The sequence below is a fragment of the Paralichthys olivaceus genome, chromosome 3, assembly GCF_024713975.1.
Source record: "Paralichthys olivaceus isolate ysfri-2021 chromosome 3, ASM2471397v2, whole genome shotgun sequence".
Taxonomy (NCBI): domain Eukaryota; kingdom Metazoa; phylum Chordata; class Actinopteri; order Pleuronectiformes; family Paralichthyidae; genus Paralichthys; species Paralichthys olivaceus.
In genome coordinates this window covers 26,303,260-26,322,035 of record NC_091095.1, presented here as the reverse complement: position 1 = coordinate 26,322,035, position 18,776 = coordinate 26,303,260, and the positions used below count along the sequence as shown (strand labels likewise).

Below are 18,776 nucleotides of genomic sequence, written 5' to 3'. Positions count from 1 at the left end.
GTGAACTTCCCACCACCTCAGACTGTAAAATAATTTATTACAGGAGAAGACCACTGTGTAGCACTTATTTTTTACTGTTCTTTTACAGCTTTCTGACCCTGATACATCAAATCCAATGAAGTAAAAACCTTTCTCAGATCCAGCTTTGTTTAGGAATGGAGTTTCCACTCGAACACAGGCAAGTCAATGCATTGGGCAAATTGTAATGTTTTATTATTAACATTTTTGTTACTTTCTCTCCTCTCTGACTGCCAATTTACCATATATTTTTAAATAATTTAGTATTATATGTCGTGTGCACAGCTTGCACCTGCAAGTTATTACTTACATGCATAATCACTGTTCAAAGTTAACATGTATATTAAATGGTTGAAAACTGTGATTTCAGCTTCAGAAGACTACACAAAAAAAAAATTCATACACCTGAGAGCTGCCAGCAGAAATTCTGAATCGCAAACTCACAAGTGAAGTCTAGATGCCGCCAAGGAGGAGCCTTCATCCAGTTGACCCCAGTGGACTAGGATTGGTACCCTTCACACCTGTGCCATCCAAATCAGAATGGATGCAGACACAAGTAAATTATACAAATTTTGTTTTTTTCCCCCTTTCTAGTGGAATACAAACCCCTGTAAGTCATACTGAGACTAGCATTGCTTTTGCAAAACTGAATAAACATGACAATATTATAAGTAGAAGAAATGCAACTGTTTTCATCAGGACCACTATTCCATGCAGCTAGTGAAGTGGAATGATCCAGATGGGAGATCACAATGCGTCCTTGAAAAGCACAGCTCATGGTGCCTTTCAAACACACCCTGTGTGAATAAATCAGTTTATTTATATAACATATATACAAAAAATACAGCAAATCTTTTTATGATTGCATTTTTCATTACAGTGTTAACTCAATTGAATAAATATTTATCATGAACAATTTAAATATATTTATTAAAAAATAAAAGCAAATGTGTAAAAAGATGTACCAGAACAGAAGTAATAATAATAACCCTAATTATATCCTTGATGATAGATATGCAGGCGTGTGAATACTTGTGGTACTGTATGAAGCTCCCAAAGGGACTGGCAGAAAACTTCCAGATCATGTATGAAAACTGTTTGGCTTTGTTTGTAGGACCTGGGACAAGTAACCTGATCTGACAAATAGAGTAGCTGGGGATGATGAGAGCAGCAAGAGGTGAAACAGCATTTCACCTCTTTGTCTGAAAGGTGTGTCCCTACAGTTTATAAGAACACCATGGCACTCCCAACAAAAGGTGGGTCACCATTCCTGCCGCTGTCAGCTCCCTGTGTGTTTCCAGATTCATTTCTTGAATAAGTGTCTGAAAACATAACGGAGAACACAGATAAGACTTTATTATTTACACTATATTATGTTGACTATATGGTAATAGCAGGGATCAGGGGTTGTAGGCTGTAATGGTTTCTTTTATCCCACACGTAAATCAATAACAGGTTTACAAGTCAAAATATACCATTAACATACTATCCCTATACAGTTTTCATATAATAATTTTTCAGTGGTGTCTCTGAAGTCAGTAACTGATATTAGCTCCGTAGCTTTAGTCTGGTCCCAGTGGTTCAGTCTCTCCTCCTCACCGCTGCTGCTTTGGGAACTCTCCCTCATATGTCCCTCACAGATAGTCTGCCCCTGCTTGCTTTTCCTCCTCTTCCTCATCTTCTATCTTTACCTCAGTACAGCTCCCAACTGTTTCAGTCTGTAAACAAAGAAAATGTGTCTGTTTGTTAATGCTAGTTTGCATTAGAATTCTGCTAATTCATGTACTTAACGTTAGTAATAAAGCACTACAACAGTGCAGCAACATATTTTCTGCATTTAATCTACGTGTCATTTATTGCGAAATACACAGGTAATATTGTAATGATATCTATTGACACATCACTGGAGAGAAGAAAGCTTGGTGCGGTCATCCGGCATTTTGAGGCAGGGGAGTCACCGTAGCCCTCCTCCCCCTGAGGAAGGGAAGGGGGAAGTGAGGAGCACTCAGTTTGTAGCAAACACACATCACATTTAAATTGCATACTGTATGTCTTCAGAGTTCTGTATGACAAAGCAAGTAAGATACCCAGGGTACCTTTATGTTATCATGCTTCACTTCAACCTCACCTAATCTTTCCCGACCTGCGCTACCAATCTGGTTATCAGCAGTCTCAGTTAACCCTGGATTTTCTTAAACAGCTACTAGCACTTGCATGTGGATAAGGCAGAGTTGTTAATTATGAGCAATATTATGAGAACCATGAATACTGAAAATACATAATATCTGAGAGGAAAATAGACAGACATGTAAATTTCCCTGTTGTGGGATAAATAAAGTATATCTAATCTGATTTTATCTAATCTAAAATTTAAATTCAACAAAGCTAAATGTAAATGATATTAACCCTAACTTGAAAAGAAACCGTATTTTTTTTATTTTTAAAATAAGGCTGAAAATATGCTGTTAATTAACAATTCAATTTTAAAGTTATGTGTATTAATTTTTCGTTTTTTTCTCTGATGATGAACAAACTGTTATGAATATGTGATACAGATAATACAATTTTCAAATAAAACTTCTAAAGCAGACTGAAGAGCAGAGAAGTATTGTAATGAAATATATACAACAATTGTTCATTAATCGAGTTCGCGTAAAAAAGTTTGATAATAATAATCATGATTTTGATTTTAAGTCATATCGCCTAACCCCAGGTCATAGTAAAGGCCTTTATTGTAGTCATGCTTGGGAAGAGAGGCAGTATGGAGAGTAAATGGACCTTGTCACAAATATGCACTGTGTTGAGCTGTGATGAGTCTCAAACCTCCACACGTAAAATGCAACTGAGCAATGCAGCTCAAGTGATCCTTGCACACTAGAGACACGTAGATTGGCTCTGACAACATCCAAATCCGAATGTATGATTGACCTATCTGCCCATCACCCATCCAAAGGAATTATTTTCTCCAATTTAGAGAACCACACCCACATGAAAATTCCACTCTACCTCTACTGGTGATAATATCATATTATATATATAGCCTTAAGAAGGGTACTTTCCATTAAATTCACATTGATTTAATGTAGAGTTTTTTGGAAAATGTAAATGGTAACTGGTACTTACATAATTACAGAGCCCCTCTGGTAACTTTTGGGGAAGAATTATTGCATGGCCACAATTAAGTGGTGGGAATAGGATATATAACTATTATTATACTTTTACTGTTCTTTTAACAAGACTTGGCAAACTGAACTGAAAAAGCCTCTTGGATGAGAGATGAAATGTTTCACTTAATAACATGATGAGGACATTGTCGACACTGTCAATAAACATATATGGACCTACTTTTGTGCACTGTGAAGCATTTAGTATTTAGGTGACAGGTCTGGCGCATCTGGAAACAAGGATTGAGATGTAGTGGGTGGGTTAGCAGCGGGGATTGACAACCAGACTTTTTGGAGTGCGCACCGTGCAACAGTTTAGTGTCTTTTAGGTGAGAGCTGGACAGTGAGAGAGAGATGTTAGAGGGGGGCCATCACACAGTAAATCTGTAAACTCTCTCCCGTTACAAACTCATTTTAATTTCATTGGATAAACTTTCTTTAAGGTCCAGTGTGTAAGATTTAGAGGAAAGGGAATTATTATTTACATGGAAGGGGTCCTCTCTACGGAGGCTGCCATGTTTTTTACATTAGTCCAGACTGGACAAACTAAACACCTTTTGAGTTTTTATAACAACTGAAGGCTACCACAGTTTCTTTTTCATTTAGTCATTTAGCAGACACTTTTATAATTAGTCATGTTTGGAAGGAGAGGGTGAGATTAGGGGTTTTCAGCTGCAAGATGCAATTTCAACTCTAAATATCACAAAATTCTACACACTGTACCTTTAAAGGGAAGCATAAAAGTAACTACACTCGCAAGCAAGTATGATGCAGTCCTGAGCCTTGCAACTGCAGGGGAGTGATACAATCATGCAAAGGTGGCTGCATCCACCCCCCGCCGCCCTCAGGAAAAGGCATTCACTTGGGACTCGAGGGGAAGGATGTCTGAGAGTGTCCATGCATCTGTCTCATGATTCAGCCACGAGGTCTGGATTCGGCTGGGAAAATGATTTGCTTGGTTATTCCAATGAAGTTTGCAACAGAGGCACTTCTTAAGGCTTCCAGTAGGTGGTGCTGTTGAGCCATTCTGCCTCAGCTGAATATTGTTCTTGTGTTCACATAGTGATTCTCATTGTACATGTCCATTTTGAGGTAGATTGGAGCATGTGCAGTGACAATACAGCCACTTCCTGTTTGTTGGCATTCCATTGAAATGCATGCCATTGCAGTTCAGTGTAACACAACATAGCATAGCATCACCATTGTCTCAAGGCTTTCCTGACCTATTTTGAGGTGGATCAAATGAAAAAGCTAGGGGTAGCATGTCAAAGTATAAAACATAGTACTTCCTGTCATAGCCAGGGGGTGCTGTGATTATTATAGTTTATTTGCATAAAGATGTGTTGAGAGCAGGACCTTTATCACACATATGAAGTATGAGAGTGATTGGAACAAAAACAGAAAAAGTTAAAACTACTTGAAGCTGCAAGGCAAACTTCAACACCATGCCATGGACACGCCATGAAAACTTACAAGTTTGATCTATGGTATTATCAACACCTTTTGGCTCTCCTGACCAAATTTCACATGAATTGTGTGAACGGGCTAGCTGCAGGACACCTACATGCAATGCATGACATTTCCTGTTACAGGTAGGGGGCGCTATGACTTTCATATGGATCTGTTCAGGGCGAGACATTTGTCATACTTATGAGTTTGAGGTAGATTGGACAATATAAATGGACCTTATAAGGACTTCTTACATTTAAAACGTGAAATTTCCTGTTACAGCTAGGGGCGCTATGACTATTATAAAATATCATATGCATCTGTTGAGGGCAGGACCTTTGTTGTACGTGAGGTATGAGGTGTGTGAGGTCTGAGACAGATTGGATAATATACATGAAAGTTATAAGCACTTTCTGTTTTCATTATTATAGAAATTCACTACCATGCATGATGCACACGTGTGAGTTTTCATTACTCTAGAAGAAAGTCGTTTTTGGGCTTTTGAATTTCACTGCTGTGTGTTTGCTATCTGCATTTGCTTTTTTCATTGAGCAAATAGGACTCTCGAACACCTCTTAGTTCTCTATCCTTGTTAATCCTCGTTGTTCTTGATCAATTTAGCAATGTGTGAAGTCATCAGTCTGACTGTTGTAAACTAGGACTGCAACAACTAATCGATTATAAAAATACTTGATAACTAATGTCATAATAGATTAGTAGGGTCTGTTAAAATACAGGGCACACACTGAAAAAATGCCAGCCTCGTGTAGCTCAAGTGACAAGGCTGTCTTCTCTGTGGAGTAATTATTTGAAAATGGTGGCAAAGATACAGTAGAGACAACTCATCAAAAATGTAGGAAAACTTAAAGCATTTTTTACATGGAACAGCAGCACAACATCACTGATGTATGAACCTGAAGAGAAAACATGTTGCAGCCATTGGGTTTATTGGTGGATTGTAAACAACTTCAGGGGTCATACCCAATGAATTATGCTGCTATTTCATGTAAAATCAGCTTTGCATAGGTCTTCTTCTTCTTTAAAATGCTTGTATACAAAGTGTTTATACACTTTTGACCACTGTTACTTCCCCGGATCAACCAGGATAGAGAAAGCAGCGGTTGTCGAGAGACCTATTTTGCTGAATGAAGAAAGCAGGTGCCGATACTGAACGCAAAGCAGTCATTTTCTGACTTTTCACAGCAGTTTAATTCAAGAGTGCAAAAACTACCTCCTGGAAATGTTGCATTGCAAAGTATTTTGTAAATACGGACATGGATTTAGCCCAGTGCAGCTTGTCTGCTGTGAGTGACAGAGGCTGTGTAATTGAAAGCCAAACTTCCAGTCACACAGACAGCTATCGCACAGAGGCACATTCAGCAGACCAAGTAGCAATAATAATTTCTGCATAAGATAGCTATAGCATGATTTTGAAAAGTCAAAACAATATTTTAAATTCGACTTTGGCTGCTAAAAAGTCTTAAATGACATCATGACTAGTAAGATTCGAATTACTTACATCATTAATGTGTGCTGGGTTTCTCATTATAGTTATCTACAAATCAGGTCAAATATTCTATCATCTTAAATTCCAGCTACAGATATCCACAATTGAATTGTGACTAGTCATAATTCAAGTTAAATGATATCTACAACAACATATCTTGAGGTGATTTAAAAATATCTTGAACTCGAAATATGAGTCAAAATTAAATTGTACCAACTGTATTCAGTTTGTATCTGAAAATCAAATTATATTTATAATTAAGTTGCTGATATCTGTAATACATTTAGAAAGAGAATTGTACAAGAAGATATACACTGCCTGGTCAAAAAAAAAAGGTCACAATCTCTAATATTTCATTGGACCGCCTATAGCTTTGATTACGGCATGCATTCGCTGTGGCATTGTTTCAATAAGCTTCTGCAATTTCACAAGATTTATTTCCATCCAGTGTTGCATTCATTTTTCACCAAGATCTTGTATTGATGATGGGAGAGTCAGACCACTGCCCAAAGCCTTCTCCAGCACATCCCAAAGATTCTCAATGGGGTTAAGGTCTGGACTCTGTATTGGCCAATCCATGTGTGAAAATTATGTCTCATGCTCCCTGAACCACTCTTTCACAATTTGAGCCCGATGAATCCTGGCATTGTCATCTTGGAATATGCCCATGCCATCAGGGAAGAAAAAAAACATTGATGGAATAACCTGGTCATTCAGTATATTCAGGTAGTCAGCTGACCTCATTCTTTGGGCACATAATGTTGCTGAACCTAGATCAACTGCAACAACCCCAGATCATAGTACTGTCCCCACAGGTTTGTACAGTAGGCACTAGGTATGATGGGTGCATCACTTCATCTGCCTCTCTTCTTACCCTGATGCACCCATCACTCTGGAACAGGGTAAATCTGGACTCAGCATACAAATTGAAGCCTTTTTTTTCCAATTAGCCTCACTGATTAGTGGTTTTCTTAAGGCTACACAGCTGTTCCATCCCAATCCCTTGAGTTCCAAGGATTGTTCCAAGGGAGCATTGTGCATGTGGAAATGCTCTTACTTTCACTATAAAACATAGCCCTGAGTTCTACTGTTGTTTTTCTACGATTTCATTTCACAGAATGTTTAAGTGATCGTCAATCACGATCAATCAGGATTTCTTTCCGGCCACATTTCCTCCTTGAAGACGATGGTTCCCCACTATCCTTCCAGTTTTTAATAATGCGTTGTACAGTTCTTAACCCAATTTTTGTAGTTTCTGCAATCTCCTTAGATGTTTTCTCTGCTTGATGCATGCCAATGATCTGACCCTTCTCAAACAAAGTAACTTCTTTTCCACGACCACGGGATGTCTTTCGACATGGTTATTTAAGAAATGAGAAGCTACAAATTGCATCAGTTGGGGTTAAATAACTTGTTTCCAGCTGAAAGATAATCACCCATGCAGTAATTATCCAATAGGAGGCTCTTACCTGTTTGCTTAGTTTAATCCAGCTTGCGACTTTTTTTTGGGCTAGGCAGTGTATTTGCTTTTCGAATAAACTGCTGTAAGGATACAATGAAGTTTTGTCTATCTGATTAAAAATTGATGAATCAAAAAAAAAATTGGCAATAATTGTTAGTTGCAGCCCTACTGTAAATACACTGCTCCAAAAAAATTACACTTAAAGCACACATCAATTCTTCATGAACAAATTATTCAAGTTCAAAATGTTTACTGATGTACATTGATATTTACATTGATCAATGCCTTTGTCATCCAGGAACTGCCTACACACTCTGGCCACATGAGGCCGGGCATTGTCCTGCACCAGGAGGAACCCAGGGACCCAGTACCTAACAGCAGTAAGGGTACCAATGGCTTACATGGAGGTCTATGTGACCCTACAAGGATATGACTCCCAAGACAATCACTGACCCACCACCAACTGGTCATTGTCATCATCGGCTCAAACAACAAAATATCTGTTTTTGGGCGAATGCCAATTAAGTTGCATGGTGCTGGACTTTGAGCACAGGTCCCACTAGTGGAAGACGGGCCCTCACGCCACCCTCATGGAGTCTGTTCCTGACAGTTTGGTTAGAGTGTTTTTCATTTGATACACTTGAGATAAAAAACCCAGTGTTTCATTTTTCTTCTTTGCCATAAGAGACAGAACAAGGTCAGCACAGATGTGTCCTTTCAGGACATAATCCCTAATAAAATGAGAGTAAATATAAAAGTATTGCATTATTGCAGAGTAACCGGCTGTTACTTATACACAATGTTTGTGTCCTTAAATTCTGTGGATATTCAACTATGTATTTGAATATGGTTTTAGATTAAACAGTGTACTTCCAAGACAAAGAATGCCTGGTTTGCATTTATTCAACATTATAATTATTGCATATATAATGTAATTTATTATGTTCAATACCTCATCAGTTTAAGCAATACTTGGATTTGATTGTTTGTAAGTTATGAAAACAGGTCTGTACCTGCAGTCATTGCTGAAGTGATGACTCTCAGTGTTCGGTCTTGTTAAATTCTAGTTCTGTCTCGACAAGTTGGACATCCAGTGCAGGCTGTCTGAGTCACCTAGAGGAAAACTACACATATACACAGATATGTTAAATCATACATGTGCCAGGTTAACTCCTTCACAGACTTTTACATTTACAGCCGCAATAACAAACTTCAGCTCAAACAATTTCACACTTCAGCACCTGCACCAATCTTAATGGAACAATAATCTAATATGACTTTAGGGTTGAATTGTCTCACATTTACATTCACAGTCAAGTGTAGCAACTAACATTGTGGAGCTTATTCTCCAAACACACACAGACGCCTTTTGTATAAAAGTATTGTCCCCGTTAACTCTTAACACTTCTCTCTGACATGTGGACCAGTTCATGTCAGTGTTGTGTCGGTTTAACTGTAGTGAAAAATCACTTGCTCCTGTTAGCATCGTCATTACAGCTGATATCTTGCCTGAAGGCTAACCCAAGGGCTAATTCATTAGCTGACTTATTAGCAGAGCTAAGATAACACATACATAATATATATATATATAGTGCATTTTACTTACGACAGAAACTGGAACACAGCCATCTTTGACTTCTCTCTCTCAGGACAATCAGCCGTACAACAAATCATATACATCCAATATTTGACTGAAAACTTCTCCATAGACGTGGCCGGGTCATGTTCACTGACTAGCCGATTAGCTCAGGTGAAGCCGAGCAGACAACAGTGGCTAGCAGCCTGAGGGACGAGGGAAAGAGTTTGTGATCAGGGACGGTAGTGTCCTCGTGTCGATCAAGTGTTAATTATGCACAATTTCAAATCTCTATAATATCTAAACTTGCAAAAACAATTTAATATGTTTAATCCTGCTCTAAATTTGGGTTTTCTAACATGGGGGGTCAATGGGGATTGACTCGTTCTTGTGTTGTGGTGAAAACTAAGTTCCACTCATTGTCAAAAAGTCCAAAAATTCAGTTGTATAAAAAAGAGGAGAAGTCAACTTAAAAGTAGCAGAGTTTTATTGTCGACCAGAAAACCCGAGAGCATTCAGTAGTGAGCCCGAGCCACACCAGAGAAAAACTCTAACAGTGTTATTGTTCCGCTTTATCTATCCTTAAGGGCCTCGCCTGTTACTTATCTGACTGGTTTATCATTACATCTATCATTTATGGTCTGACATCGTGATCTAATCTTATTGGTTATTGGGGATGGTCTTACATTGTGACCTTCCCCCTGGAAAGTCTCCAAACACCTGGGTTGCTTTGGATGGCCTTGGAACTGGGACTTTCCCTCTGGAGAGCCCCTACCTTGCCATGATATGTCTCTTTTTTCTTTAAACAGTCTTCCTTACTCTTTACACCATTATATTCTGTCCAAATCGTTTACTATTTTTTTTAAAGATATTTGTCTCTGATTTGACACCATTATGTTTTCTTTTTTGTCAGATTGCCTTTTTTAAAAATATTATTATTTCTTTATACAAGTTACACATACACATCACACTGCTTGTAACACACTGAGTATATTATTTGATTCGTCATTGCTGCGTTAAACTTGTTGTAATCATCAGTAAATGATGTCTCTTTTATAACTTTAACACGCATTAGATTGTAGTGCAGATTAAAGGTATATAGTGACATTCATATTGTGACATCGTATAGTGACCAGAAATACACTACATATCCCCCCTTAGTGACTATATAGTCACTATTGCACTTGTCATAACCAGTTTCAACCACATTTCACAGTGGGATCCATGAACACGAAGGCACAGAGTCCAAATTTGAACAGCAATGGTTGGTCATAAGTGACATGAGCATGCAATAAACAAGTATAGTGAACATGTGACTCAAACTAAGATAAAAGTATACGGGAGTGCACTTTAAACACAAATAAAACAAATATAATGAGCACCCAAATTGTTTGATCAAAGAATCAAGAAACAGAGTTTAAGTATGATTCTCATTTAACATAGGTCTGGACTCAACGTAAATCACATACGTCCATAAGTGATTGGAATCATGATTGGGCTCTGTGTGTAGGGCAACGCAAGCAGTTAATTTTTATCATGTATTGGGAAGGGGGAGCAGGAGGGGCGTGGCATCCATTCCTCCAGTGGCACGGGGCAGAGTGGTCCTCGGTTCATCTCAGGAGCAGGCAGCCACATCAGGGGAGGATCTGGAAACAGTGATGGTCTTGGTGCAGGGGGCATCCAGTTTCCCAAGCTCCAGGGATCAGTTAGGGCCATGGAGAGAGGCGGACGATATGGCGGTGGGGCCCAGCTTGGTCCCACGTTTGGTTGGACAGGGAACCTGGATACAAAGAGATTACATGTTTATTAAATGTGGTGCACAAAGGGGTGCACCTCTGTGTGACCAGACTAAGGAGATGATAGTGATAGTGCAGTCTGAATTGTGTGTTATGTAGGGTAAACCCAGATCCTAGCTCATAGGTCATTATTGACCATTCTGTACTATGCATTTCTTCTATTCGAATGGCAATGGGAAGGGGAGGCAGGGGATAGTCTTTGGAGTGGGCAGATTGACCTGAATGTGAGATAGGTGTCTTTGATGCTACAATAGGAATTAAATCAAATGGGAGTTTATTTAATACTTTCTGAAAAACCGGCTTGTATCCTTATAGCGATTTTGATTTAGACTTCCTCTTCTTCTTCTCCCACGTCTTCCTAGTATTTTTAATTTTCCGACCTGTTGCACTATATCCTGCAAACTTCTCGGTCTACGTCGTATAGTTCATAATTTCATCAATTTGGTTGCTTCAGGACCAGTCAATGTTTGCCCTAAATTGGTTTCTGTACATTGGTTGGGAGAGCATCGCGTTAATAACATTATCAACCCTTCTGTCAGGCATTGTGGATGGAGTGGCTGCATGTCTATTTCTATGCCCTTTGGACCATATGTCAATGTCTGATTGTCTTGGGTTGACTGTACTTACTGTACGTGAGTGTGATCATTCTGTTAACTGGTATCTTGCCTCTTACAATTGCCATCAGCCCTGTGGCCATGGCACACTCTACCAGCTGCTGTCGTTCTGTTTTGGGTGTAGTGGGTATGTTGTTCCAACCTATCAGCATTAGAGTTATTCCTAAGGCTAGCAACAGAGTGCTTCTGCCCCTGTCAGTCTTCCATCCTGTCCCATGTACGTGTTTCCCAATTCCACACGTTATATGGGTCACACCCTGGTGGGGCCGTTAGTCCTGCTGAGGTTCCTTCCCCTGGATCTGGTTCTGGGACCTCGCCCCCTGGACCTGGTTCTTCAGATACAGCTTTTACCTGTTGAAACAAAGTCTTGTGTATTTGGGTTAGATGTTTCAAATAACATGTCAATTCTCTTTAGCATTGTTTAAGTGTTGGGCCTTCATAAGGATCCCTAAGATACGGCACTGGCATTGGCCTCCGAGTAAGCATTTCATGAGGTGTTAAGTGTGTTAGTCGGTTAGTTTGTGAGCGAATAGACATTAAAGCCAGTGGTAATGCATCTACCCAATTCACTTTATGATGGCTATCAGCTTTGATTTTTGCTAGTTTTGCTTTTAAAGTGCCATTAGCCTGTTCTACTGCTCCCTGTGATTGTGGATGGTATACACATCCAAATTTCTGTTTGATGCCCAGCATTTTCAGGGCTATCTTTATTGTCTCAGCCACGAAGGCTGCTCCATTATCTGAGCTTATGGTGTCTGGGAGTCCAAATCTTGGAAAAACTTCTTTGCACAAAAATGTTGCTGTAGACCTAGAATCGGGTCCTTTGGTTGGAATTGCTTATATCCATCTACTAAACCTATCTATTAGTACTAAGATATATCTAAAACCCTTTACTCGTTCAGTCATATCTATGTGATCCATCATTAAATGTCGAAATGGACCTGGTGGTGGAATGTGTGCTTAGGGTGCAGAAAATGCTTTCCTCACATTGTGATGTGCACACACATCACATTCATGTAATGTTCTATCTACTGAGGCTGCTAAAAATGGCGTCCACCAGACTTTCTGAAGTCGTCTTATAACCTCCCCCCTTGCGCAATGGTCAGCTCCATGCGCATCTCTAATAGCGATTTTTAACAATGAGGGTGGGAGAACAAAATGTCCTTGCATGCTACGCCACAGACATTTTGAGGTCCAGCAACAACATTTTTAATGGCTCCTCTTTTGAGCCACACAGATTGTTCATAAGGACCAGCGTTGTTTTGAGCTAATATAAGAGATGCTAAATTTGTGAGAGGTTCACAGTCCTCTGCTACTAATACAGGTCCTACGCAGGGGCTGGTAGCTACACGTTTAGCAGTTTCATCAGCCAGATTGTTTCCTTTTGCTATGAGGGAGTCTGTTTTTTGATGTGCTGCGCATTTAATAATTGCCAGAGCGACTGGAAGGTGAATAGCATCTAATAATGCTGAAATAGCTTCCCCATGTGTTACTGGGGTGCCATCTGCTCTCAGGAAGCCTCTCTGCTTCCAGACGTTGCCATGTATATGGCACACAGCATATGCGTATTGAGAGTCTGTATAAACATTGAGAGTTTTACCTGCTGCCAATTGACATGCTGCAGTCAGAGCCTTGATTTCAGCGAGCTGTGCCGAACAAGGTTGAGAAACTTTGGTAGCCTGTACCTCTGTAAAAGAATTTTCAGATAATAAATGCACTATAGCATAAACAGTGTGAGTGTCAGTGGCGTCTCTGAAACAAGAGCCATCTACAAAGTAAGTAAGTTGTGCTGCTATAGGCTGGTTATGCAAGTCTTCACGAGGTTTTAAGAACACATCTGTAGCCTGAACACAGTCATGTGGTGTACCCTCTGTGGGAATCATCATTCGTGTGGCCGGATTGACTGTGGCACAGCGTTGTATAGTGAGTTCAGGCGCTGAGAGAATCACCTCATAGCCTGTTCTTGGGTTAACACAAATCTGGGACTAGTGATCAGCGTGTGTAACTGGTGAGATGTATGCAAAATGGTAGGGTGACCCATGGTCACAGCTGACGCTTTTTGAAAGGCAAAGGCAGCTACTTCCAGTCCCTGATAACAGGGAGGCAGGCCCGTTTCAATGTTGTCCAGTTTGGTACTGTAATATGCAAGTGGTTGCTTACCAGTAGGAGTCTCCTGCATCAAAACAGCACACACATATCCTGCTTTTTCTGCAACATACAAGTGGAACACTTTATCATAGTCAGGGTTACCTAGCACAGGTGCCGTTTGCATATCCTTTTTTAGGGCCAGCTTCAGCTGTCCATAATAATTCAGCGGAACCATTTGTTTGTCCTGCTACTTGGATTAAAGCTCGCAGTGGGGCAGTTTTAATAGCATAATCACAGATCCATGGTTGACTAAACCCTGCCATCCCCAGAAATGACAATATTTGTCCCACCGTCTGCGGTTTGGGAGCCTTCGTTACAGATTCAATCTGTGAGGGTGCTATAGCACGTTTATTACCACAAAGTAGCCTGCCCAAGTATTCAACTTGGGGTTGACAGAACTGTAGTTTATCTTAACTGATTTTGTGTCCCCCCTTAGCCAATGCAGACAGGACTGAGACTGAGTCTTCCTCACACTGAGATTTAGTATGGCTACATATCAACAGGTCATCTGCATATTGAATAACAGTGGTTCTTACTTTCAAATGTTGCAGGTCATGTGCTAATACTCTATTAGATAATGTGGGGCTTTCTACATATCCCTGTGGAAGACGAGTGTATGTGTACTGCTGTCCTAGATATGTAAAAGCAAAGAGATGTTTATTTATTGTTCTCCTCCTTCGTCGCTCTTTTTCAAAGTTCAAAGGTTTTACTGTCACAACAGATACAGTGTACATGTTGGCAATGAAAATCTTAAATCCCAGGCACCTCAAGCATCTCAACATGTAATAGTTTCAGAAAATAAGAGTAACTAAAATACAATACCAATACACTAGTGCAAATAAAACAATAAAGTACAAATGCCAGTAACTAGTGCAAAAAAACCCAAAACATTGTAAGGTGCAAATAAACATTATAATAAAACATTATAAGTGTGTATGAATAATAAAATGTATAAATAAATATGTTGCTATAAACAGATGTAGTGACCTTCACAGAGCTCAGGAGTTCAACAGTCGTATAGCCTGTGGGATAAAACTGTCCCTGAGTCTGGTGGTCCTGGTCCGGATGCTGCGGTACCGTCTACCAGACGGCAGCAGACAGAACAGTTTGTTGCTGGGGTGATGGGGGTCTTTTAATATCCTGTGAGCCTTCTTCCTACAACCCTCAGTTTTGCTATCTGGTCGCTGAATTCCTTTGTAGCTTGTGCTGCAGGATTCGTTGCTTGAACAGGAGCTGCTCGTGTTATCAACTTGTGATGTTTCTTTTTGGCCGGGCTGAGTGCACCAGTTTACTGTGAACTGCCGGCTCTGTACAAGGAGGCGGTTGCGCGGGGGCAGTGGGCATGACTACTTGCTTTTGCTCGTCCTTGCTGCCATCTGCTGACAAGGCTGGTAACCGTTTTATGTCCAGTATGTGCTGTTAGTCTGAACCATCTGAGCACCTCCCTCTCTCTCGCTCGCTTTCCCTCTCTCTGATTACTTGTGTCTTTTGCTTTGTAATGTTTAATATTGGCCTCTACTTCATTGCTTCAAAGGTTCCATTCTTTGGCCACTGTAATCGTCCTGATGTTCGCCTGTGCCATTTATTCATGCAATGTGTTATTTGTTTAACATGGTCGGGCTGCTGTCTTATCACTAGCTCCACTGGGTTCAGCAATCCCTGTCCATTCCCCATTTTAGCTACCATAAACCCTTGTCTAGCACTGCCTGATAGTCTAGAAATTTCGGGCTCAGGGTGAGCTTTTCTTATCATTAATATCACTATTTTACTTACTGTAAGTCCTTTCTTTATAACAGCTTTTCTCGTGGGACTGAATCTCAAATTTTCAGACCCGTCTTCGGCCGGGGTTTTAACTATGTATCCGAATTTCCCCGTTTCCCACTCTACACTTCTGGGGACGATGTTTATATCGAGCCTTGGATCTACTGCTGCTCTAGTTCTTCCTGCTATGTTCAATCCTTCAGGAAACTTCAAAAAGGGATGCAAAGGGAATGTGGCTGTTGCAGCTGGTTGATTACGCAAGTATTCTAGTATTGGTGCTAGAGTGTAGGGGACCCACAGACTATGTATTATAGTCTCCCATGGGATGACAGGAAATTCTTCCTTTGTCTGTTTTAAGTTTATGATTTTAGTGATCTGCCACAGTTTTTGACAAATTTCTTGTTCAGTTTGCCAATTCTCTACACCATCCTCGCCATAGTATATTCTTTCTAGCCAGAAATGTGTTCTTATACCCCGTGTCTCTCTATCTCCTTGTATTACAGGATTAATAATTTTCGTCTTCACTACTACTGCCCTCCCTTTGTTCTTCCATTCATTTATTATTATTATTATCTATTTCATCCACTTTGTTGAATTCAGGTCTTCTATTAATCTCTACAGAATTCCGCTGAAAGACAAAAAGGGTCAAAGTTAATATACCCAAGATGTCCTCCCGTTGTCTCCTTTTCTAGTTGCTGAAGATTGTCAATTATTAATTAATAATTATAATATATTCTTTCTCTACTAGTATTATGTATTAATTATATAAACTCTTTTTCTGTTATCTTATTTTCTACTTGTACATTTTTAATTTTAAATTTATTTGGTAATTATAATATATTTTTCTCTACCAGTACTATTTATTAATTATATAAACTCTTTCTTAAATTAATATTCTTAAGATTATATGTCCTCCTGTAATCTCATTTTCTAGCTGCTGCAGATTATTCATTTTAATTTATTTAATAATTATAATGTATTCTATCTCCACTAGTACAGTGTGTTATTAAAGACACTGTCCCACCACTGGGTGTAAGGCGTAGGAGATTTACTCCGTTAAAGCCTGCTTTGTTCTGTGTAATTGTATGTGTGTGTCAGTGTGTGTGTGTGTGTGTTTATGAGTGTGTGTGTGCGCGTGTGATTGTGTATGTGTGAGTGTGTGTGTGTGTGTGTGTGTGTGTGTCTGTGTGTGTGTGTGTGTGTGTGTGTGTGAGAGTGAGAGTTTACTGTTCTGTTATCTTTCTGTGAGCGGGTATGAGAGCTTACTACTCCCTGTGACCTTGCTTTTTCTATTTTTCTTTTTCTTTGCTGGCCAGTACTGTTCTAATTTATACTATTTCTGATCTCTTATTGCCTCCCGAGCAATTTTGTGCACTTTTCTTTTTATTGCCGTCCCTACGGCCCCTTATTGATCTTCATCACTCACACTAGTGACGGCTGCCTTTCTCTCAGGCAGAGCGTGCTATTCAGGTTGTTTGCCCGTACAGACCTCCTTTGTTCAAGAAGCGGTATCCACAAACACCTTACTATCTTAATTTAGGTCGTTTGCCCATATAGACCTCTTATCTTTTAAAAAGATAAAAGCGGTATCCACAAACGCCTTTAGGCCTTTAGGTCGTTTGCCCGTGCAGACCTTTCATTTAAAAAGACAAAAGCAGTATCCACAGACGCTGTCTTCTCCCGAGACAATACGAACAACATAAAGAACAAATAAGACGAGTGTTCCCTGTTTGACTTGATACAGTAATATTACCACAAATTCTCGCCACCTCACAATTTTAAGCATTCTCATTTAGCTTTACTTTTTCCAACTACATTCTCCTCCGCATCCGGGCTTTGTTTTTATATCTTTCAATACACTTCCTCTGCTCAACCTTTCTCTACTTCCCTTTATTTCCCTCTGCCTTTTCTTACGGCCTTTCTGGCTCACTATCAGCTTTCAATGGCCTTCAGCAAACACCAACACTGTTATCAACATGCAAAAACATTGAGTTTCTCATTCATTCACACTTTCCGCACCATGGTCATACACAGTCAGGGACACAGACAAGTTGCATGCAACACATATAGCTGCCATAAAGTTTTTACCTCTTTTTCCTGTGATTGTATAAATTTAGTATGGGTTAGGTTCAGTAGAGGTGAGTCATAACAAGATCTTTTTACCTGGTCGGACGCACTCTGTTCACAGACACCCTTGGAATTTGCAGAAAAAATAAAAAGGCTCTGCTTACCTTGTTAATTTGGCAGCTGCGGGTCTGTGAAGCAGTGTGCGGCCGTCCCCAGGCTCTGGATCCTCGACTCTGTCCTGTCCTGGCTAGCTCGCCAATTTGTTTTGGTGAAAACTAAGGTCCACTCGTTGTCAAAAAGTCCAAAAATTCAGTCGAATAAAAAACAGGAGAATCAACTAAAAAGCAGCAGAGTTTTATTGTTGACAAGAAAACCCAAGAGCATTCGGTAGTGAGCCCGAGCCACACCAGAGAAAAACTCTAACGGTGGTGTTGTTCCGCTTTATGCCACGTCTGTTACTTATCTGACTGGTCTATCATTACATCTATCATTTATGGTCTGACATCGTGATCTACTCTTATTGGTTATTGGGGATGGTCTGACATTGCGACCTTCCCCCTGGAAAGTCTCCAAACACCTGGGTTGCTTTGGATGGCCTTGGAACTGGGACTCTCCCTCTGGAGAGCCCCTACCTTGCCATGATATGTCTCTTTTTTCTTTAAACAGTTTTTCTTACTCTTTACACCATTATATTCTGTCCAAATCATTTACTATTTTTATTTAAAGATATTTATTATTATTAATGGATATTTGACACCATTATGTTTTCTTTTTTGTCAGATTGCCTTTTTTTTAAATATTATTATTTCTTTATACAAGTTACACACACACATCACACTGCTTGTAACACACTGAGTATATTATTTGATTCGTCATTGCTGCGTTAAACTTGTTATAATCATCAGTAGAGTATGTCTCTTTTTAACTTTAACACACATTAGATTGTAGTGCAGATTAAAGGTATATAGTGACATTCATATTGTGACATTGTAAAGTGACCAGAAATTACACTACACTTGGAGCCAGTCCCAAGTGGCCAATCAGCAAACAGTTTTTTGCACTTCTGTATGGGCTTCACAGCTCACCCCTGGTTGTTGCATTTGATCTGTCTGCATGCAAATGTTTTTTCAATGTACTTAAATAGGTGCCTCATAAACTCAAGTGAATCCAACGAACACAAAGTAAAACTCAAGACCTGTATGTGTTCTAATAAC

At 39.7% G+C, this 18,776-nt stretch overlaps 1 protein-coding gene and 1 long non-coding RNA gene across 24 annotated transcripts in view; one reads left to right on the top strand and one right to left on the bottom strand.

The window, feature by feature from the left end:
• b4galt6 (UDP-Gal:betaGlcNAc beta 1,4- galactosyltransferase, polypeptide 6) overlaps positions 1–18,776 on the top strand; it is a 65,014-nt gene that overhangs the window by 2,822 nt on the left and 43,416 nt on the right. For 3 of the 12 annotated variants that reach the window (XM_069522652.1, XM_069522657.1, XM_069522651.1), the window contains 2 exons: positions 89–178; positions 389–574. The exons of 8 other annotated variants lie outside the window; for them this stretch is intronic. In XM_069522652.1, the coding sequence (XP_069378753.1) occupies positions 559–574 (16 nt within the window). In that variant the 5' untranslated portion in view covers positions 89–178; positions 389–558. Of the gene's footprint in view, positions 1–88; positions 179–388; positions 1,275–7,898; positions 8,483–18,776 lie in introns of those variants that run through there. One more of the 12 variants, XR_011240703.1, reaches the window with a different exon arrangement.
• Positions 1,571–18,250, bottom strand: LOC109625674 (uncharacterized). 12 transcript variants are annotated; one of them, XR_011240714.1, is made up of 4 exons: positions 17,584–18,250; positions 11,600–11,937; positions 8,614–10,956; positions 1,571–1,736 (listed from the first exon to the last, which is right to left on the bottom strand). It is a non-coding gene; the product is annotated as an uncharacterized lncRNA (long non-coding RNA). The 12 variants fall into 12 exon arrangements; XR_002202478.2 differs by having other exon boundaries at positions 11,600–11,952; positions 17,727–18,250; XR_002202477.2 differs by having other exon boundaries at positions 17,727–18,248.